Source organism: Dendrobium catenatum, unplaced genomic scaffold, assembly GCF_001605985.2.
Source record: "Dendrobium catenatum unplaced genomic scaffold, ASM160598v2 fragScaff_scaffold_621, whole genome shotgun sequence".
NCBI classification, from domain to species: Eukaryota; Viridiplantae; Streptophyta; class Magnoliopsida; order Asparagales; family Orchidaceae; genus Dendrobium; species Dendrobium catenatum.
The window spans coordinates 20859989-20879329 of record NW_021319083.1 but is presented as its reverse complement, the minus strand read 5'-3'; the positions used below and the strand labels follow the sequence as shown (position 1 = coordinate 20879329).

Genomic DNA, 19341 nt, shown 5'->3' with positions numbered 1-19341 from the left:
TATTCTTAAGGAGGCAATGGAGGCCTTTAACCCATACTTGGACAATCTGTTGATGGATGAGGATGAAGCTACTGTTGGAAGCATTAACATGGCTAAAACTTGAGCATCAGTCAATGATTATAAACCCAATAGGCATCAGTCGAGCAGGGAAGAAGATTCTACAGCGGTTGATTCTAATTCTGATGGGTCAATTAGACTGAGAAGTAAGAATGGATATATATGAAACCTAGAAAGAAAGGTTGAAGAAATGTGTTGAGAGTTGTAGAATTAAAGAGCTAGTTGGCTAAAAAATAATAACCTCGGCCTGAACAGTCACAGCTTGAAGTGCACATAGTGGCTAAGCAGAGTACAGGACCAAATTCAGGTTTAAAAATTACAGAGTCAGCTCCTGTAGTCCTTCCACCACCTCCAGCAATTCTTTAGGCACAACTAGCAGTTTCTTCAGTCCCTCCGGCACCACCCAAGAAAGTGAAAGTTTGACAGGGATGTTAATCCTTAATGAACTAGTCCCGAGGCTAACTAAGAGGGGGTGAATTGAATTTTTTATTCTTTAACTAAAAGAAAAATCTTTTAAACTCTTGTAGTGGAAACAAATTAAAACAATAATAAAAATACTAATCAGAGAGTTCACCCAAGCAGTTAATCGCAGTAAAAATAAAGTGCATAAAATAATAAGAAAGAAGACACCAGATCTATAATAGTTCGGTCAAACCTTGACCTACTTTCACTCCACGGAGGCACCCTCTGAGTATTGCACTAAACCTTTAATGTCTCTCCTTTAGCCCCCACAGCTAGGCGGAGAAGCCCTTACAAAATCACTTCCACCTTCCCCGGTGCGGCGGACTTGCCGGGACTTTTGATATCAAAGAGATCTTCTTCTTCCCAAAACTTTCGTCAAGATGAACCTTGAATCCGATGATACTAAGGTGTGAGCTCGCCGGAGCAACCGTGTGAACCTCCCTTTACACTCTCTTGAAACCCCCTCTAAGGATCTTCTCCCTCTCTCAAACTCCACCCTTTCGTCTCTCCCTTTTAAGTTCTCTCTTCAAGTTTCCTCCAGAAGAATGAAGCTTTAATGACTGCTGAAGATACTTTCAAATTCTTTGACAAAGTTTAAATAGAAGAGCTCCAAATTTGCTCTTAATTACAACAAACCGACATTATCATCTAGGATGATATAAATATCATCCTATACGATCAGTAAAAATTTAGCTCAATTAGCCAGGATGATTTGGGATGATCATAAGGTTTTTTTTCATATCATCCATGATGATAAAATATTGTCCCATACGATTAGTACAAATCATTGAATATCATCCAAAACATCACCCTGAATGGATGTCTGGACGATGTAAAAAAAACTTGATCGTCTAGGCCGATCTCATAACTATCTCGAACGATTAGTTCAATTTAGCACATATCGTCCATAACATCGCCCTGAATAGAAGCAGGCCGATGTTCGATCGTCCAAGAACAACTAAGGTTTTTTAACTGATCGTCACTACGATCGTTCAGGATGATATGATCAAGCGATCAAACCTTAATTACTTTCCTTAATTACTACATTAATTTAGGTATAATTATATTGCATCGTCCAAGATCATATCCAAAAATAAAATATACCTAAATATATCTAGTTGCATATTCTCTCTAATTTGAGCCTATTATCCCGGCCGATACTAATATCATCCATGACAATGTACTTAATTGCAGCTGCCTTAATTAGGATGCCCTAATTAGGATTTTTATTTTCAACTAATCATCCAGACCAATTTTTTAATCATCCTGGACGATGTGATAAAAAATAGTAAACACTAAAAAGCAGACATAAAATAGAGTGCAAGGTTACAAGAAAGCATACACCTTTACAAGACATAAATAAAAAATATATCAATAAAAATTATAAATGAAACTTGTTCTATCAAATCTTGAGCCTTGAAATGTGCACCGTAATCCTAAAATGTTATACACACAAATAAAAATAGATTACAAATACATGTAGATAACAGAAAGTGAGCCACAATATTTGTTATCATCAAAAACAAAAACTCATAAGCTCGAGTTGCAATAATCTCCCCCTTTTTATGATGGCAATTATTAATGGTTGAATTTGTAGAAAATGAAAGAATTTTCTCCTAATCTCCACATCACTAGAAATAAAATTAAAAAAAAGGGAAAATTAAATTTTTTGTTGATTTTATATTTTTTTTCAATAAAAAATTATACAAATACAATAGTACGTTCTCCCACTTTGACATTATCAAAAAGAGGAGGGGCATAAAAAAAGGTTAAAAAAATAAAAAGATCCTTGATAAAAAAAATCAAATATTCTTAAAATTAGAAAAATTCTTCTTGATTTTATACAAAAATATAGTAAGCAATGTATTGATATCGCATAACCCAGAAAAAATTAAAAATTTAGAAATTATTAATCCAAGCTCAAGTTTATTTAAAGACTAAAAAACTTTTTAATCTAATATCTAAATCAAAGAACAAATTAAAAAAAGAAACAGTAATCTTTTCAAACTCCTTTCATAAAAATATATCTAATAGAATATTAATGCAAAATTAATGAATCATGATTTTCAAGCTCAAGTAACGAAAATATCAAGGATTTTCTTAAGCATTAAGAAGTATAAGAAAGGTAAGCTTACTTTCTGTGAGCTCATTTTATGTCTATTGTCATTTGTTTAGCGTGCTTTACGCATCTTTTAATTTTTAAAACACTTTGTGTATCTTTCTCAATTTGGCTTCATTGAGCATCTTTTGATTTAGCATCATTGACCACTTTTTTTTCAATCAAATATGCTTCCTTTTTTATATTTTAAAAACTAAAGCAAACTCATTTTACTGATAAAATGTACTACTTGATTAAGAAAATTATGAGGTGAATTCAACAACTTGCAAAAGATCTCTATGTGATAGACAAATTGAAAGGAGATAAAAAAAAGTTCAATTTTAAATTCAATTTGTAATATGATGAAGATTTTGAATCAAAAGTAGAATAACCTCTTTAAGAAAAGAAATAGAAAGTCAAAATCATGAGTTTCCTTCATTCAATTATTTTTAGAAAAGTCAATCACAACTTAACTTATAAAAAAATTCAAGAAAAATAGGAGGTAGGTTTTTCATTTTTAGAAAAAATATGATCTTTAAAAAAGATTATGTTTTCTAAAAAATATACTAAACAAAAAAAAAAGTGATATGTGTGTGTTGATAGAAAAAACTTCACAAAAAGAGAAATTAAAGACATTTAAAATTTTAACTTAACAAAAAAGAATAAATGGAAAAGAATAAACCCAAAAAAAGATACAAAAAACAACCAAAAATATAATGAATAAAAACATGCATACACAAACAAATAAATACAGAAACATGAGTTTAAACATCATCTTGCTCCTGGTCTGATGATTTAGAAGCTAGGTCTGCCTAGGAGATTTTTTACTTTTCATTATTTATCTTTTTACAATTTGCTTAGTTTTATCTTTTTTTTTTTGCAAGAAGAGTTCTCAAATTATGGCACTAATTTTTTATATGTCCAGGTTTCTTACATCCAAAGCAAATAATGATAGAAGAAATCTTAACATTCATACCATTTTTATCTGTATTCCACTTTTGTTGATGATTATGCTTTTAGTGCATTTTCCAATTTGCTTGATAAGTCATCGCTTTCGTCACCAACTAAGCCACTTTTCACCGTATTTTTAGTGCTTAGCACTATCTTTTCACCTGCATCCATAAGTCTTTGAACCAAACTTTGCTCATAGGCAATAAGTGAGACAATGTAGAATATTCATTCAAATTTTTTGATTCATAAATAGCAACAACCTTAGCATCAAACTTATCAAGTAGACAATGTACATTTTTATTGACTTTTTTATATTTTGAAAATTCTTGACCTAAAGCAAGTAATGATGTCACAATTTGATTAAACTTAGTATATATGACTAAGATCGTCTCATAAAATTTCATGTAAAACAGTTTATAATCATGCATTAAAGTATTTAACTTGGATTACTTGATTTCACTAATGCCTTCGTATATGGTGTGTAATTTATCCCAAATTTTTTTGCTAGTAGTGCACATAGATACAAACATACAATCTTTAGAATTTAAAGCATAAAAAAAATAGTTTAACAATTAAGCATTCAATTGAGCATTGATTGTTTTTCCCTGCTCCATTGATTAAAAGGAATATCAGTTTTAATTCCATTTACAACACGTGACAGTACAGAATAACCAGTTAAAATCATTTGCCACATTCAGTAATCAATTAATTGCAAGAAAATAAACATGTAAATTTTACAAAAATTAAAATTAATATTTTCAAATAAAGGTGGTCGGGTGATTGAATAACTTTCCACAATATTACGATTACAAAAATTAGTCATTGATCGAAATTCAAAAGTTTTCAAACTTGATTTTATGAATCCCGCTCTGATACCACTTGAAAGTTCGACAGGGATGTTAAGCCCTAATGAACTAGTCCCGAGGCTAATCAAGAGGGGGGTGAATTAAATTTTTAAAACATCTTTAACTAAAAAAAAATATTTTTAGCTCTTGCAGCATAAATGAATTAAAATAATAATAAAAAGATTAATCAGAGATTTCATCCAAGCAATTAATCGCAATAAAAAAAGTGCAGAAAATAATAAGAAAGAACACACCAGATTTATAGTGGTTCGATTAAACCTTGACCTACGTCCACTTCTCGGAGGCACCCTCCGAGTATTGCACTAAACATTTAGTGTCTTTGCCCCCACAGCTAGGCGGAGAAGCCCTTACAAAATAACTTCCACCTTCTCCAGTGCGACGGAGTCGTCGGATCCTTTGACACCAAAGAGATCTTCTTCTTCCCAAAACTTCCCTCAAGACAAACATTGAATCTGATGGTATTAAGGTGCGAGCTTGTCGGAGCAACCGTGTGAGCCCCCCTTCACACTCCCTTGAAACCCCCTCCAATGATCTTCTCCCTCTCAAACTCCACCCTTTTCTCTCTCCCTTTCATATTCTCTCTTCAAGTTTCCTTCAGAAGAACGAAGCTTTAATGACTACCGAATACACTTTCAAAATCTTTGACAATGTTTAAATTAAAGAGCTCCAAATTTGCTCGTAATTGCAACAAATCGACATTATCGACCAGGATGATATAAATATCGTCATATACGATCAGTACAAATTTAGCTCAATCAGCTAGGACGATTTTGGACGATCATAAGGTTTTTGTTCATATCGTCCACAAATCATTTAATATCGTCTAGAACATTGCCCTGAATGGATGTCTAGACGATGTAAAAATAACTTGATCGTTCAGGACGATCTCACAATCGTCCCGGACGATTAGTTCAATTCAGCACATATCATCCAGTACATCGTCCTGAATAGAAGCAGGCTGATGTTCGATCATCCATGAACAACTAAGGTTTTTGAACTAATCATCCCGGTCAATCCTGCAATCATCCAGGACGATATGATCGAGCAATCAAACCTTAATTACCATATTAATTTAGGCATAATTGTATTGAATCATTAAGGACATCATCCTGGAGTAAGACTTTGTTCCTTACCCAAAGGGCTTTGTGCCACTATCTCTTAAAGTCTTTAGTGGTATCAAAATTTTGAGACACTTTCGAGCAAGCTGTTGTAATGTAGGAGGATTTGATGCTTTATTATTTTTCCAATTTATTAGTAGTCTCTCTAGCATCACTTTTGAATGGTAAGTCGATATGCACAATAATTTAGTGAGAACCTTTAATGAGCTAGAGGGTATATTCTTAAAAAGATTCTCTAGAGCTCAGTAGCATATAAATGTGGGCAATCTAACCATCAAAAATTAAAGTCAGGAGAGTCTTTGATTGAGTACATCTTAAGATGATGAAATATCTCCATAAAGTATGAACTTCAACTATAAGAGCAACATGCAATGGAGATTCTTATAAATAATAACCAAGGACCTATTACTTTTCTCCTAAAGGGCTTCACCATTAAAACTTTTGAAAAACTTCTCAACGAAGTGAATAACCTGTAGAAAGAGGCTCCTTAAATGTCATTCTTGAAGGATTTGTCTGATGAGAAGAAAGTCAGCAAGCCTCAGAAGTTTTTTGAGAAGCATGCAGCTATAATCTCTGTTATAGATAAGGGAAAGCAACCTTCTACCATCAGCCTAGTGGTCCTCCACTACAACTACTCCATAAACAATCATTCCAGGCAACCCCTCAGTCTATTAGGGAACCTTATTTGATCACTTTTAAAGAGAGATTGGCAAAACCTTAACCATTTTAAAGAGAGTTAGTAAGAAAGATCTTTAGGAGTCTTTTGAAGAAGCCAGAGTTCAAAATGTCAGAGGCAAGGAAGTCAAAAGAGTTAAACAAGAGGGATTATTCCATTTTCTGCCCCTACCATCACATGTTGAGCCACCCAATTGAAGTAGGCATTATATTTAAATGCTCGCTTGAAAGAAATTTCAGACAAGGCATTATTATAATTCCTAAAGAATACCTGATAGATCCGTATCAAGGGTCGATTAAGATAATTTCTTGTAATAATTCTAACATTTCTTTATCCATTGAAGATGGTTGAATATTCTTTCATCTCGCGCACTTAAAAAATCAAGTAATAGATCTTTTCATATTTCTCAACAGCTGTCGATGAGAGTCTAGGGCCCGATCTAGGAGGTTGACCTAGAGGTTTCGTAGGACATTGAGATGATTTCCTCTCCATTAGTTATAGGAACTACTACGATTAATAAAAAAAATGACATTTTTGTAGAGAGGAAATATACTGATGAGAAATGTATATAGGTGGTGGATGGTGGCATAAAAATAATATCCTCGCATTTGTTATCTAAATTTTATTTTTCCCCATCAAAGATAAATGATAAAAAAATTAATAAAAAAAAGATCATTCTACATCTATCTTGATGATCAATATTGAGAATGAATTGCAAAATGACACTTCCATATAAGAGAATCAAAATCTAACTAAGATCATTCAAAAACTTGACCTTTCATATTTGACCTCTAAAGGGAGAGATGAATATGAGATCTTTTGAGATGGTGAAACCACTAAAACTAACATCCAATGGAGTCCCATCATGATAGATTTTTCATATTCAATTTTCCATCAAAAAATGATAATGCATTGCCTACGGAGAGCACAAACCTCTCCATAATTTATCCTCGTGATGAGATCATGGAGGTATAACTCCGTGGTCGTAAAGTCTTACCCCCTAGGCTTCCTCCTAAGGAAAAAGAAAATTAGATTATCTGCAGCATTCCAATTCAAAATTATCCCAAAAAAACAAATCCTTCTTCCAATCCACCGAGTTTATATCATGATGTTCCTAAAGTTGATTACAACATCTTAGCCCACCTTAGGATGTTGCCATCTAAGTTGAGCATCTATGATGCCCTCGTCCACTCGAAGGAGATAAGGGAATCCTTAATGAAAGCACTTCCTAACCCAAAGATTTGCTTAGCTCAGTTAGTCTCGACTTTACAAGGTAAAGTTTTGTACTTTTATGAAATCCTAGGAGTAACCTTTTCTAATGATTATTTATTTTTGAGGACTGTCAATCATAATCACCCACTTTACATCACTATAAATATGGGGTACTTCAAGTTATCCATAGTCTTTATTGATCTGTGTGCATCGATTAATATAATGAACGTAAAAACTCTTGTGTACCTTAGAGTGGACACACGTAAGCTTACCACCTATAAGATGGTGTAGTGTGGGTTCAATAAAAAAGGCTAGAAGAGTTTCGGTTCAATTATACACCTTTTAGAGATAGGGGAGTTGAAGATAGAAGCTAAGTTTCATATAATTAATTTGGTCACGTTCTTCAACACACTCCTAGGTAGGCCCTATATCCATGAATATATGATGATTCCATCTAACCTAAATCAATGCGTCAAGTACTAACAAGATGGCCTTGAATATGTGATTAAGGGAGATTTGCAACCATTCTCTATTCATGAGACAAGAATCTATGAGGATGTTTCATACTACACACTTAAAGGATCCTCTACCAGTCCTAAAGTAGAGATCAAGTTAAATAGGAGAAAACAAATTAGCAAAGCTCAATAGAAAAACAGAGGAAAATATAAAAGTCAAAAAATACCACAATCAGAAAGTGAAGATGTCGTCGAGGGGGTGATCTTTAAGCCTCCAAACATTTTAACTCAAAGAGGTGGGAGGATGGCCAAAAGGGCAACTGTTGAGGTCGTGCTTCATTTGAAAGAAGGTTAATGCCGATTTATGTTTATTTGGATTCAAGTTTTGATGAGGAACCAAAAGTACGGGGTGCAGCAGTTCCTTTCGATTATGCAAAAATCAACCATTCTCTAAAATCTGATCTCACTTTAGAATAGGCTAATGACCTGGAGGGCGATGCTCCAAAAGCATAAGTGTGGAGCTTGAATAACTATGTTCGAAAAGCTAAGTAGGAGAATCAAAGCCTTAACCTTAACCCCACTGTCTGCCGGTAGGGTTGTAGGGTTAGTGATTAAAGACTCTCCCAATTTAGATGCTGAAGTAAGGAAAGTCCAAAAAAAAATTTTCTACCTCTACCTAATGGAAGGAAGAAGATGTAATCCTTAAGGAGGCAAATTTCAATGAATTAATATAATTACCTTTAGTCTACTTTCTTGTATGTGTTTAAAATTATATTTTTAAAGGTCTCACATCGGTTCAATGGACCAAGGGCCAAGCTCTATACCACGAGAGTCTCTAACATACAAAAAAACAAGAGGAATTTGATCATTGGTATCATTAGTTCATTTGACGATGATGAATATTGCTTTGTGATAATGAATCATCCTGAATTTGAGAATATCCCTATGAAACTCGTCGATCCCCTCAACAAACTTTGTTTGGAGAATTCAAAAGATCTTGATGAGCTTCAGGTTTGGGATGCACCCCCTAAATTTGAAGAAAAAATTAATTGGCAGACAACAAACTTAAGGAAATTATCCTTTAAATAGAGAATGACCCTTGCCCCACTTTCATAAGCTCTTTAATGAGTGAGGATCAGTCTAAGGATCTAAATCAACTTCTCTCTGTGTTTAATGACTGCTTCACCTAGATATATGATAAAATGTCAGGCTTGTCTGCTGATGTATTAGTTCACAAACTTAGAATTCGACATGATACAGTTCATATTAAACAAGCTCCTCTATGCATGTGTCTAGAAATCGAGCAGCAAGTCATTTCCAAAATCAAGAAAATGGTTAATGCTGGATTTATTCGAGAGGAATAATACCCCTCTTTCATAGCGAACGTCGTGTCAGTTCAAAAGAAAAAATGGTCAAATTCAGATCTGCGTTGACTATAGGGATCTAAATAAAGCATGCACTAAGGATGAATTTTCTTTACCCATACCCAAGCTCATGGTCGACATTACCTATTTGCATGTCATTTTCTCCATTATGGATGGCTCGTCTAGTCATAAAAAAATCAATATGGCCCTAAAAGATGAGAGAAACACTGCATTCAAAACCACTATAGGAATCTTGTGTTATAAGATGATTTTATTTAAGCTTAAAAATGCTAGTGCAACTTACCTGTGGACCATGACCTGAATCATATATGACTTAATCTAAAATCAAGTTTAATGCTACATCAATGATTTGTTCATCAAAAGCAAAGTAAAAAATGCTCAAATATTTGAATTAAGAGTCATCTTTGAGCGGTTTTGCCGCGACGACCTTATTTGAACTTAAACATAATTTTTTTGTTCGCCCTTAACAAACCCGAACACTAGATAACTTTAACAAATTTTCCAGTTTATGACATACCCAAGCCACAAAGCCTACCTCACTCACTTTAGATGGTTTGCTAGGAGAACCAACTCTAAATTTAGGCTAGGCCGGTATTTACTTTTATATTATTTGTGTGCTGAGTTTTTATATTTTCACTACATGTTGTGTTTGAAAACTAATTGATGTGAGTGTTTACCTACTTTAGCTACAATATGTGAATTGATATGGTGAGCGGTAGATTCACCTTAGGTTCGAAATCAACTCTAAATTTAGGATAGGCCGGTATTTACTTTTATGTTACTTATGTGCCAAGTTTTTTAAATTTTCACTATATGTTGTGTTTGGAAATTAATAGATGTGAGTGTTTACCAACTTTAACTACAATATGTGAATTGATATGATGGGCGGTAGATTAACCTTAGGTTCAGAACGGTCTGGTTACTCATTGAGTTTTTTGTAAGTGGTTATGCTGGTGCAGGTATATATAAAAAGGGAGTTAATTTTAACAATTATTATAACTTTTACATGTGTTTCAACTGCTTGGTCCCCAAATAAATAAAAGCATGACCAAGCGTAACTAAAATTTTAATTCATGTTGGGCGGGCGTGCGGGCAAGCGTGCGTGCGTGCGGGCGTGCGTGCGTGCGTGCGTGGAGAGAGTTTTGACCCCTCTAATAGAGTTGACCAAGTCAAATCAAGGGAGATTTAGCTTAGAGAAAAATTAGACATGTTGGAAATGTCTGATTGAATGATTTTAAGAGGTTAAATTGGTTTGAAATGACTTTAATCATTGATTTTGGCATTAGTGTTGGTTTAGGATTGATTTGATCAATCATGGTTGACTTGATCACCCTAATCAACCCATGGGTTTGGTTTGAGTCCAACAAGTTCAAATTAGTGATTTGAGACTAATGGAGGTGGTCTCGTGTAATGGAATGGTCATTTGAGTTTAAATAACCATTTCCACCCTTAAGGGACCATTTTGTCAACATGAGTTGACATGGTCAACCATGCATAAACAAGGCTTGAATATGAGTCCAATGCATTTATGATGATGTTTAGGATGCATTAGAGGAGGTTTTAAGGTTTTATTTCACTAGTTAATGTTGAGGTTTGGAGAAAATTCCAATTTTTTCCTTAAAGGGCATTTTAGTCATTTAGACACTGGTCAACTGTGGGTCAACCTGGATCCACCAAAAAGCAGTTTAATACTCAACATGTCATAACATTGGTTATGAACATGGTTAAGAGGTTTGGGGAAGGTCCCAAGATCAAATTTCACGAGGGTATAGTGGCATATGTTGTAAATATTTGAATGCTTTACAATTTTTGGATTTTAATTGAGTTTAGGGGGTTAGAGATCTCTGATTGGCCTCAAATTTAAAAGGTTGACCCTAGGGACATGCCTAATCAATATGCAATTGATAGACCATAAATTATGGGTCATTTGACTTGGTTTCGTGTTGATTGAAAAATCACCCAAAAAGGGTTAGGACATGGGCCTTTAACCTTGAAATTTGGTCTGAAATTTTAGATTTGAACTGAATTGTAGATTTGATTGATTGAATTTGAATTATCCAAATCAATAGCAGTCAATAAGGTGATTGTTGATGATTGGATAAAGGAAATCAAGTGGTGGTCACTATGTGACACTGTACTGAGTTGGGTAGTGTACTATATCACCTGACTACATTGTAGGGCCATAGCTTTAAGTTATTATAGATTGATGAAGATTAGGTGATTAAAGCTGATTGAAGTTTGATTGAAGATTGGATTGAAGTTTGATTGAAGAATGGATTGAAGTTTGATTGAAGACTGGATGATTGAAATGTTATTGAGTTTTGGATGGTCAACAACTGGATGATTGTCAACCATCAGATTAAGAGGAAGGAGTCTGGATGGATCTTGATGACCTTATACATAAATAAGGCGAACACTCTAGTACCATCATGCAATGTTATACAATTGGCCGGTGTTCTATCACAAGTAATAGGAGATACGTAAAGCAAGCCAGCTGGAAGTAAAGAAGAAGGGGGGATAAATATTTACATATATTTCATAAATTGAAACCCCCATTTTCAAAGGAGCAGTATGATCCTAGGCTATAAAAAATTGGCTATTATGGATAGAGAAGATCTTTAACATTATGTAGTGCCTATAGAACCGAAAGATACAGTTAGTTTTCTTTCTCTTTGAAGGTGAAGTAGAAAGATGATGGGTAGGATAGCACGAGAGAAATTTCAGGGGAAAACCAATACTGAAATCATTTGTGATGAATTCATTGCATTATTCAGAATATAATTTATACCTCCTTTAGCCCAACGATAGATGAATAAAGTTTTCATCAGATTGGAATAGCGATATAATATAGTGATGCGGTATGAAGCTTGTTGCGGATCTATTTTCATGGATTATGATTTTGATGATAGCAAACACTCTTATTTCTCTACGACTGCCTTATCTACTAATATTTCAGGTCCACAAGATCAGACTGCAATTTGGAACCATCTCAAGATTGGGTAGATTAGGTCTAAGTCGGTTTGTACCATTTTTCCTTTCTTGAGTCTATTGTATTTGGTGTGGCTCCTAATGCTTTGTAAACTTGCTCATACACACCTTGGAAGAATTTCTGACTGTTCCCTAGAGTTACTGTTTTTGGTAACATCGTCCGGGACGATATTTATATCGGCCTGGATGATCAGTTCAAAAATAGAAACCCTAATTAGGGCATCATCCTCATTAAGACAGACGTCATTAAGTCGATCGGCCTGGACGATCCTTGTATCAGTCAAAATGATAGGCTCAAATTAGAAAGAATCAGTCGTCATAATCAATTTATGTATTTTTTATTTTAGGACATCAGCCAGGACGATCTATAAATCGGCCTGAATGATGTAGCACATATATGCCTAAATTAATTTGGTAATTATGGAAAGCATTTAAGACTGATTGATACAATCACATCAGCCGAGCCGATCGCAGGATCGGCCAGGACGATGGCCTGGATGATTAACATCGCTAGACTCTATTCCGGGCGATCTTCAGGACGATTGTGCTCGGATTTGAACTAATCGGCCAGGATGATATTGTATCGACCTTGACGATGTAACCAATTTTCTTCTGATCATCCTAAATCGTCCCGATTGATTGAGCTTATTCTGTACTGATCGGCCATGATGATATTTATATCGGCCTGGACGATAAAGTCGACAAGTTGCATTAATGAGCTGGTTTTAAGATCTTCTATTTAAGCTTTTGACAATGCACTTTTGTAAGTGTCTTTGGCAGCCATTGTAGCTTTGTTCTTTTGGGGAAACTTGAAGAGATAGCTTCAAAGGGAGTGAGGAACGGGTGAAGTTTGAGAGAGGGAGAAGATCCTGTGAGGGGGAACTAAAGGGAGTGTGGAGGGGGATTCCACACGGTTGCTCCGGCAGGCTTGCACCTTAACACCGTCGGATTCAAAGCTTGTCTTGAGGGAAGTTCACAGAAGAAGAAGATTTCTTTGGTGTCAAAGGACCTGGCGACTCCGCCGCACTGGGGAAGATGGAAGTGATTTTGTAAGGGCTTCTCCGCCTAGCTATGGGGGCTAAAGGAGAGACACTTAGTTTAGTGTAATACTTAGAGGGTGCCTCCAAGGAGTGGACGTAAGTTAAGGTTTGACCGAACCACTATAAATCTGGTGTATTCTTTCCTTTATTATTTCCGTATTTAATTTTCGCATTATGTTTTCTCTGTGGTGAATCTTGGTTTGTGTTTTTGATCGAATGATTTATTTTAAAATATCGATTCACCCCTTTTTAGGTTAGCCTTGGGACTAGTTCAAAAGGGCCTAACATCCCTAACGAATTTTCAAAGTTAAGTTTACTTCATTGGCTAGGTATGCCTCTTATTTGATCCCTACTGTCGAAAAAATATATATATGACAGATTCCTACAAGGACTGAATAAGGAAGTTGAGACATCTAATAGTGCTACAAATTCAGAAGTTTTTTGAGTTAGTGAAACAGGGCAGACTAATAGAGATTAATTTAATAGTACTAACATCCATGTATGATATAAGCTCCATATATGATGTGACCAGGAGACGAACTTGAGATAAATCAAGCAGGGACAGAGTAAGTGTTAGTGATAAAAAAAAAGAAAATATAATTATTCAAGGGGAACTAGATCGATGGCGTCGACTGGTAGCTACAACGAATGTATTCGTTATGGAATAAGACTTTCGGCTCAGTGCTACCTATTGAAAGGATGATGTTTTCAATGCAAACATCTAGGACACAAGGTTGCATATAGTAAATAGAGATGAAAAACTGATTTTGGAGCAAGACGGTCTAGGCAAACTAAAGGACTAAGGACAATAGGATCGAGAGCGCATAATGAAAGATCGATAAAAAGGGCTGGTATCAGAGTTGTTAGTGGTGGTCAGAGGGAGACTGTTATACCATGACCGACATTACCTATTCTAGTGATGCCACAACTGTACAACTTGCAGCATTAGGAAGACTGACAACATTTTAAGAGTTTGGGTGGTAGGAAATTTATTTTAAATGATTGATTGACATAATATTTTATTGCATAAGTAAATGTCATGTGATTGAATGAACTATATGACTATATGATAGATATTAATTATTAATTTGAGGTGAATCCTTTCATCGAGCTTTTGATTTGATTTTGATTCCATTTGAGTTTTTTCGTACGAATTTATTTAAGAACGAATTTTTTATATACTGATTTTGTGCTTGAATCCTTAAGAAAAAAACTGATGATGATATTTTCTAAGGTGAGTAAATTATATCAATCTAATATTTTAAAAATAAATACAAAAAAAATTGAATTTTTGTTTGAACAGGAGCGTTGTGATGCCGAGCTTGTGAAGGTTGTGATGCTAGGCGTGTGAGCACAACAGAGCCAGAAGTTGTTGTAGCTGCATTGAAGTCTTTGTTCTACAATAATTTTGGATTTAGCATGCTGCGCTGCAGCACCAGGTTGAAGTGTTTTGGCACTAGGCCACTAACAATATTTTTGTACATATTAAAAAGTCATTTCTTTCCACTCGCCTCCCTCACCCTCCACCAGCACCGCCTTGCCGTAAAAGGAAAAAAAGAAAATGGGAAAGGGAAAAGAGGGGAGAGAAGGAGAATTCGAATTTTGGTCGCCATGTCACTTTACTGCTATTACAAAAATTGTTCAGATTGTGATAGGTGACTTATCCTATTCATGCTTTCAAATATTTTTATTTCGATCGTTCGATTTTTTCCTAATTGATTTTATTGCTTTATCTCCGAATTTAGTGAATTTCTACCGCATAACATTTTATATGTTGTAATACTCATTATTTTGAATATTTTGATGGGTTGTATATGTAATTTCACTAGAAAAAATAAAAGTTTTGTATTTTGTACGATTTAAAAAAAATGAAAATTTTGGTATTTTAATGTAAGCATACAATTAAACAAGCATTGCAAAAAAAAACTATTAAACAAGCATTATGAAAAAATATGGGTATGTGATTGAGTAATAACTTGTCAGTATTACTTTTACAATATTGTAATCACAATGCGTGAAAACAAGCTAAGGTTGGTGATTTAATGACATTGTCTAATGATTGACTGACCTATATAGAATGGCGGTCGATGAGCTTTTCTTTAAATACTATGATTTGGTGTTAACTAAATGCAAAGAAACATAAAACAAGTACAATAAAAACTCAATCAAGAAAACAAATATAATCTCTGAAACACTTAATCCTTCTCCTCCTTTTCATCATCAGCAGCTGTTGTTATCAGAGGTGGTTTACTAGAGTCAAGCTGCAAGAGTATGGTGCATATATGGGAGCTGCAAAATACATAGGCTAGTTCGAATTATGAAACAGTTAGCAGCTCGTAAATATGCTAGCTAATGCTTCATTGAATTCTGAAGCATAATAGAAATGTTGCTTCTGCCTCTCCATCATATGATCAATCCGGGAACTCGCACACTACTGCCAATGATGGCTCTCCCCTAAGTAAGAATGCATGTCTGACGCTTGATCCCTGAGATCAAGCCTTGCTCACATAAGGTCCTAGGGGCTTTATACCTAGGCTGATTAGAGCGGGGCATGCGAGGTACACTAGGCCCTTCCCCCTTCTACCTGTTATATGGGTTCATAAATAACAGGGGTTACACCTTTAGCACTTAAATCAAGCCCATCATACGTCTTAGGGTACTTCTTCCTCAAGATGTATTTAAGATCATAGTTTGACTCCTCGAAATTGTGCCTTTGAGTCGATGTCAATATGATTGGCCAAATCCAATTCATGAAACTTCTAATGCTCATGTAAAATGCCTATGCATAATTAACATACATATCAATTCCATAGAATAGCTTGATTTAAGGGTCATGTAAAAAAAAACTATGAATCATTGATTGCCATAACAATCCTTTAGCATAGTTTTATTCATATTTGGATCTTTGGATCTCACCACAAAAGTAAGTGTCTTTAAGCATACTATCAATCTGAATTTTACAAAAAAAAAAAAAACGTGTACTTATGCATACTATCAATCTGATCTACTTAAAATATATGATGAAAAATTATATATGACTTCTAAACAGAATCTCTAGATGATATATCTTAACAACACTCTATTGTTTGTAGATTGGCAGGTCAACCATAGATTATAGAATCACAGGATCTTAGTTAGGTTGACCTTTCATCTGTATTTAATTATAAAGCCAAATTCCAATCACAAATCTAGAATGTAGTGATATCATTAAATGATTGTATCCACGTAAGGCATCTGCAAATGAGAAATTTGAATCCTTCAGATTTTATATATATCCTAGATAGCCTACATTTTTCATAGAGGAATGTGTACTAAGGTTGTATTGGTTTTAAAAACACAAAGAGTATTATGTTAATTCTGCATTGATTAATTGAAAATTATATTAGTGTTAAAATATCAAGTGTTTTTTCATACCCATAGATTTCAATTTTTGGATTTAAAATAGTTTAAGTCGGCGGTGTATCAGACCAAATTGTTGTTCCCTCAGAACATACTCATTAACATTAATGCATATAATATTGTGTATTCATTTATATAAAGCATTATATTCTGCATACAACAATACATAACATAATACACAATAATACAAAACTTAACAAGCCTTCCTCTACTGATGACTTCCATGTTAGGAATCATGTTTTAAAAATTAATGAAACTTATTAATTAAACTTATTATTTTATTAGATGCAATACACACTAATATTTATTTGTAAACTCTCTAAACAGCCTAAAAGTGATGTGTTAGGCTGGCCCAAGGACCGGCTGAACCGCTCCAAACTAGACCAGTTCATGTATACAGAAGGCAAGCCAGGGGGGCTGAAACCAGGGAGAGAGAGAGCGAGGGGGGGCTGCTGATAGGATGGGGCCCACACACAAATTAAGTTTTGGGTTGAGGGAAAATTCAAATTAGGGGCTATTTAGGGATTAAGTATTTGTCCTTTTGCTTTAATTAATCTCTTCTTGTTAGGGTTAGGGTTATCTTGAATTTGAAATCTGAATTTGAGATCTTGTCTTTGGTTTTGGGCTGTAGACTTTGGCTAGAGATTTGGAGAGCTCAATCTTCCTCTCAAATTGAACATTCATTGTATCGGATTGTTCCTTTCTTTCTATTAGTGAATTTCAAGTGTTCTTCTTCATTTTTTTTCTTCAGATTTTGAAAAATCTGCAAGTTGGCAAGTTTTCCTTTGTTGGTGGTTATTTTCTATCATGATGATTTTATTTTCATACTTAAGATGAGTGAAAATAAAAATATAAAATCATCATTTTCTAAAATATATTTTCTATCTAGAAGGAAAAGCCGTAAGCCCTATTTAGTTAATTGAAGTTGAATATCACATTTTGTAAAACAACTTAATTTTCTAATCTCATCATTTGGTCAAGTGCAATCAGGAATCATCATTGAGTTTAAACTGCACAAATTCGTTTAAAATATTGATTTCATCTTATCAAAACATATTTTCTTCATACAACCAACCAAATGAGCCCTTACAACATTATGCTTTCTTTCTAAACGCTATCTCAAACAAGAAAAAATTGAAGAATTACCTGAAACCACAGAGCTCCAAGCAGCCTCCTTACTCATCCCCAATCTACCAAGTCTTTCCCAAACATCAGCAGCCTTCTCCCACATTTCAGAAGCAGCAAAGGCATTAGAAACCACCACATACTTGCCAACATTTTCTGGACTCATCTTGAAGAATTTACTTGCTGCAACCTTCACCATCTCAACATCTCCATGGTTTCTGCAAGCTCCAATCAAAGCTCCCCAAACCACTGAATGGTTTTTACAAGGCGAGTTACAAACTAATTCATATGCCTCATTCAACCTCCCGGCTCGACCCATCATATCGACCATCACTGCATAATGTTCCTTCTTTGGCCTGAAGCCATAATCTTCAATCATGGAAACGAAATACTTCCATCCAGTATGAACAAGACCTCCATGGCTACAGGCTGAGAGAAGAGAAAGAAAAGTGACTGAATTCGGCCTGAAACCTTCTTCTATCATCTGATGGAACAGCTCAATCACATCCCTTACTTTCCCATGCCGGCCATAACCAGAAATCAGAGCTGTCCAAGTTATCACATTTCTGTATGGCAATCTATCAAATAATTGTCGTGCATCATCCAAATTACTGCATTTCAAGTACATATCGACAAGAGCGCTGCTGACAACTATATTGGCCATCATTTTCCTCTTGATCATAACACAATGTGCTCGCCTGCCGTGCTCCAGAGAGGCCAATCCAGCACAGGCATGGAAAACTGATGAGAAGGTGAACTGGTCAGGATCCAAACCATTGTCACGCATCGAGTAGTAGAGCTTCAAACCATGGGGCTCCAAGCCCTTGTGCACGTAGCCGGAGATCATTGCATTGTATGCGAAGAGATTTGGATCAGGCATTTGATCGAACAAGTGGCGCGCAGCATTCAACTCGCCGGCTTTAGCATAAAGAATGATAAGCTTGGTGTTGAGATACTTGCCTGGGGTAAATCCAGTGGCTAAGATATGGGCGTGGATTGCCTTTCCGAGCTTGAATTCTCGCCGGTGAATGGTTTCTTGGAGGACGAGAGAGAAGGTTGGAGGAGAGATGGCCGAGCCACTGCAGCAAAGGATTTTGACGGCTTCGTCTAGTCTTCCGTATAAGCAGAGAGATTTGAAGATTTTGTGCGCGTACATAATTTAAATCCTTTTAATTAGTTTGAACATATTTAATAGGTCGTGTTCAAGGCAGGTTGGCCTGTATTAATAGGCCGAGCTCAAAGTCATTCCAAGTAATTTTATGGGCTATTTTTAAACTAAGTATGGTTTAAATTATAATTATGCAATTAACAAACGTAAAAAAAAAAATTTTAAAACTCGCCCAAGTCGCCCGTTTAACGGACGACTTATGAAACTACTGTTTTGTATCATTGAATTAAATTCATTATGTTCTTGCATTTAGTCCTAGATGAAGTTTGATCTAAAAAGCATAATATTGGATGATCCAAAAACATATAAATTTTTAAGAATTTTTAATGCTTCATAGACAT

The 19341-nt window shown here is 35.0% G+C and overlaps 1 protein-coding gene across 2 annotated transcripts; it reads right to left on the bottom strand.

Annotated features, from left to right (window-relative positions):
* Positions 1–3598: 3598 nt before the first annotated feature.
* LOC110092880 (pentatricopeptide repeat-containing protein At4g16470) lies at positions 3599–18995 on the bottom strand. Of its 2 annotated transcripts, none has more exons than XM_020817572.2 (2): positions 17854–18995; positions 3599–3729 (listed from the first exon to the last, which is right to left on the bottom strand). In XM_020817572.2, exons 1-2 carry the CDS (start codon positions 18986–18988, stop codon positions 3626–3628), a joined length of 1239 nt encoding a protein of 412 aa, XP_020673231.2. In that variant the 5' UTR covers positions 18989–18995; the 3' UTR covers positions 3599–3625. The 2 variants fall into 2 exon arrangements, with proteins under 2 accessions (XP_020673231.2, XP_028551084.1); XM_028695251.1 differs by lacking the exon at positions 3599–3729 and adding an exon at positions 15416–16087.
* Positions 18996–19341: the final 346 nt, after the last annotated feature.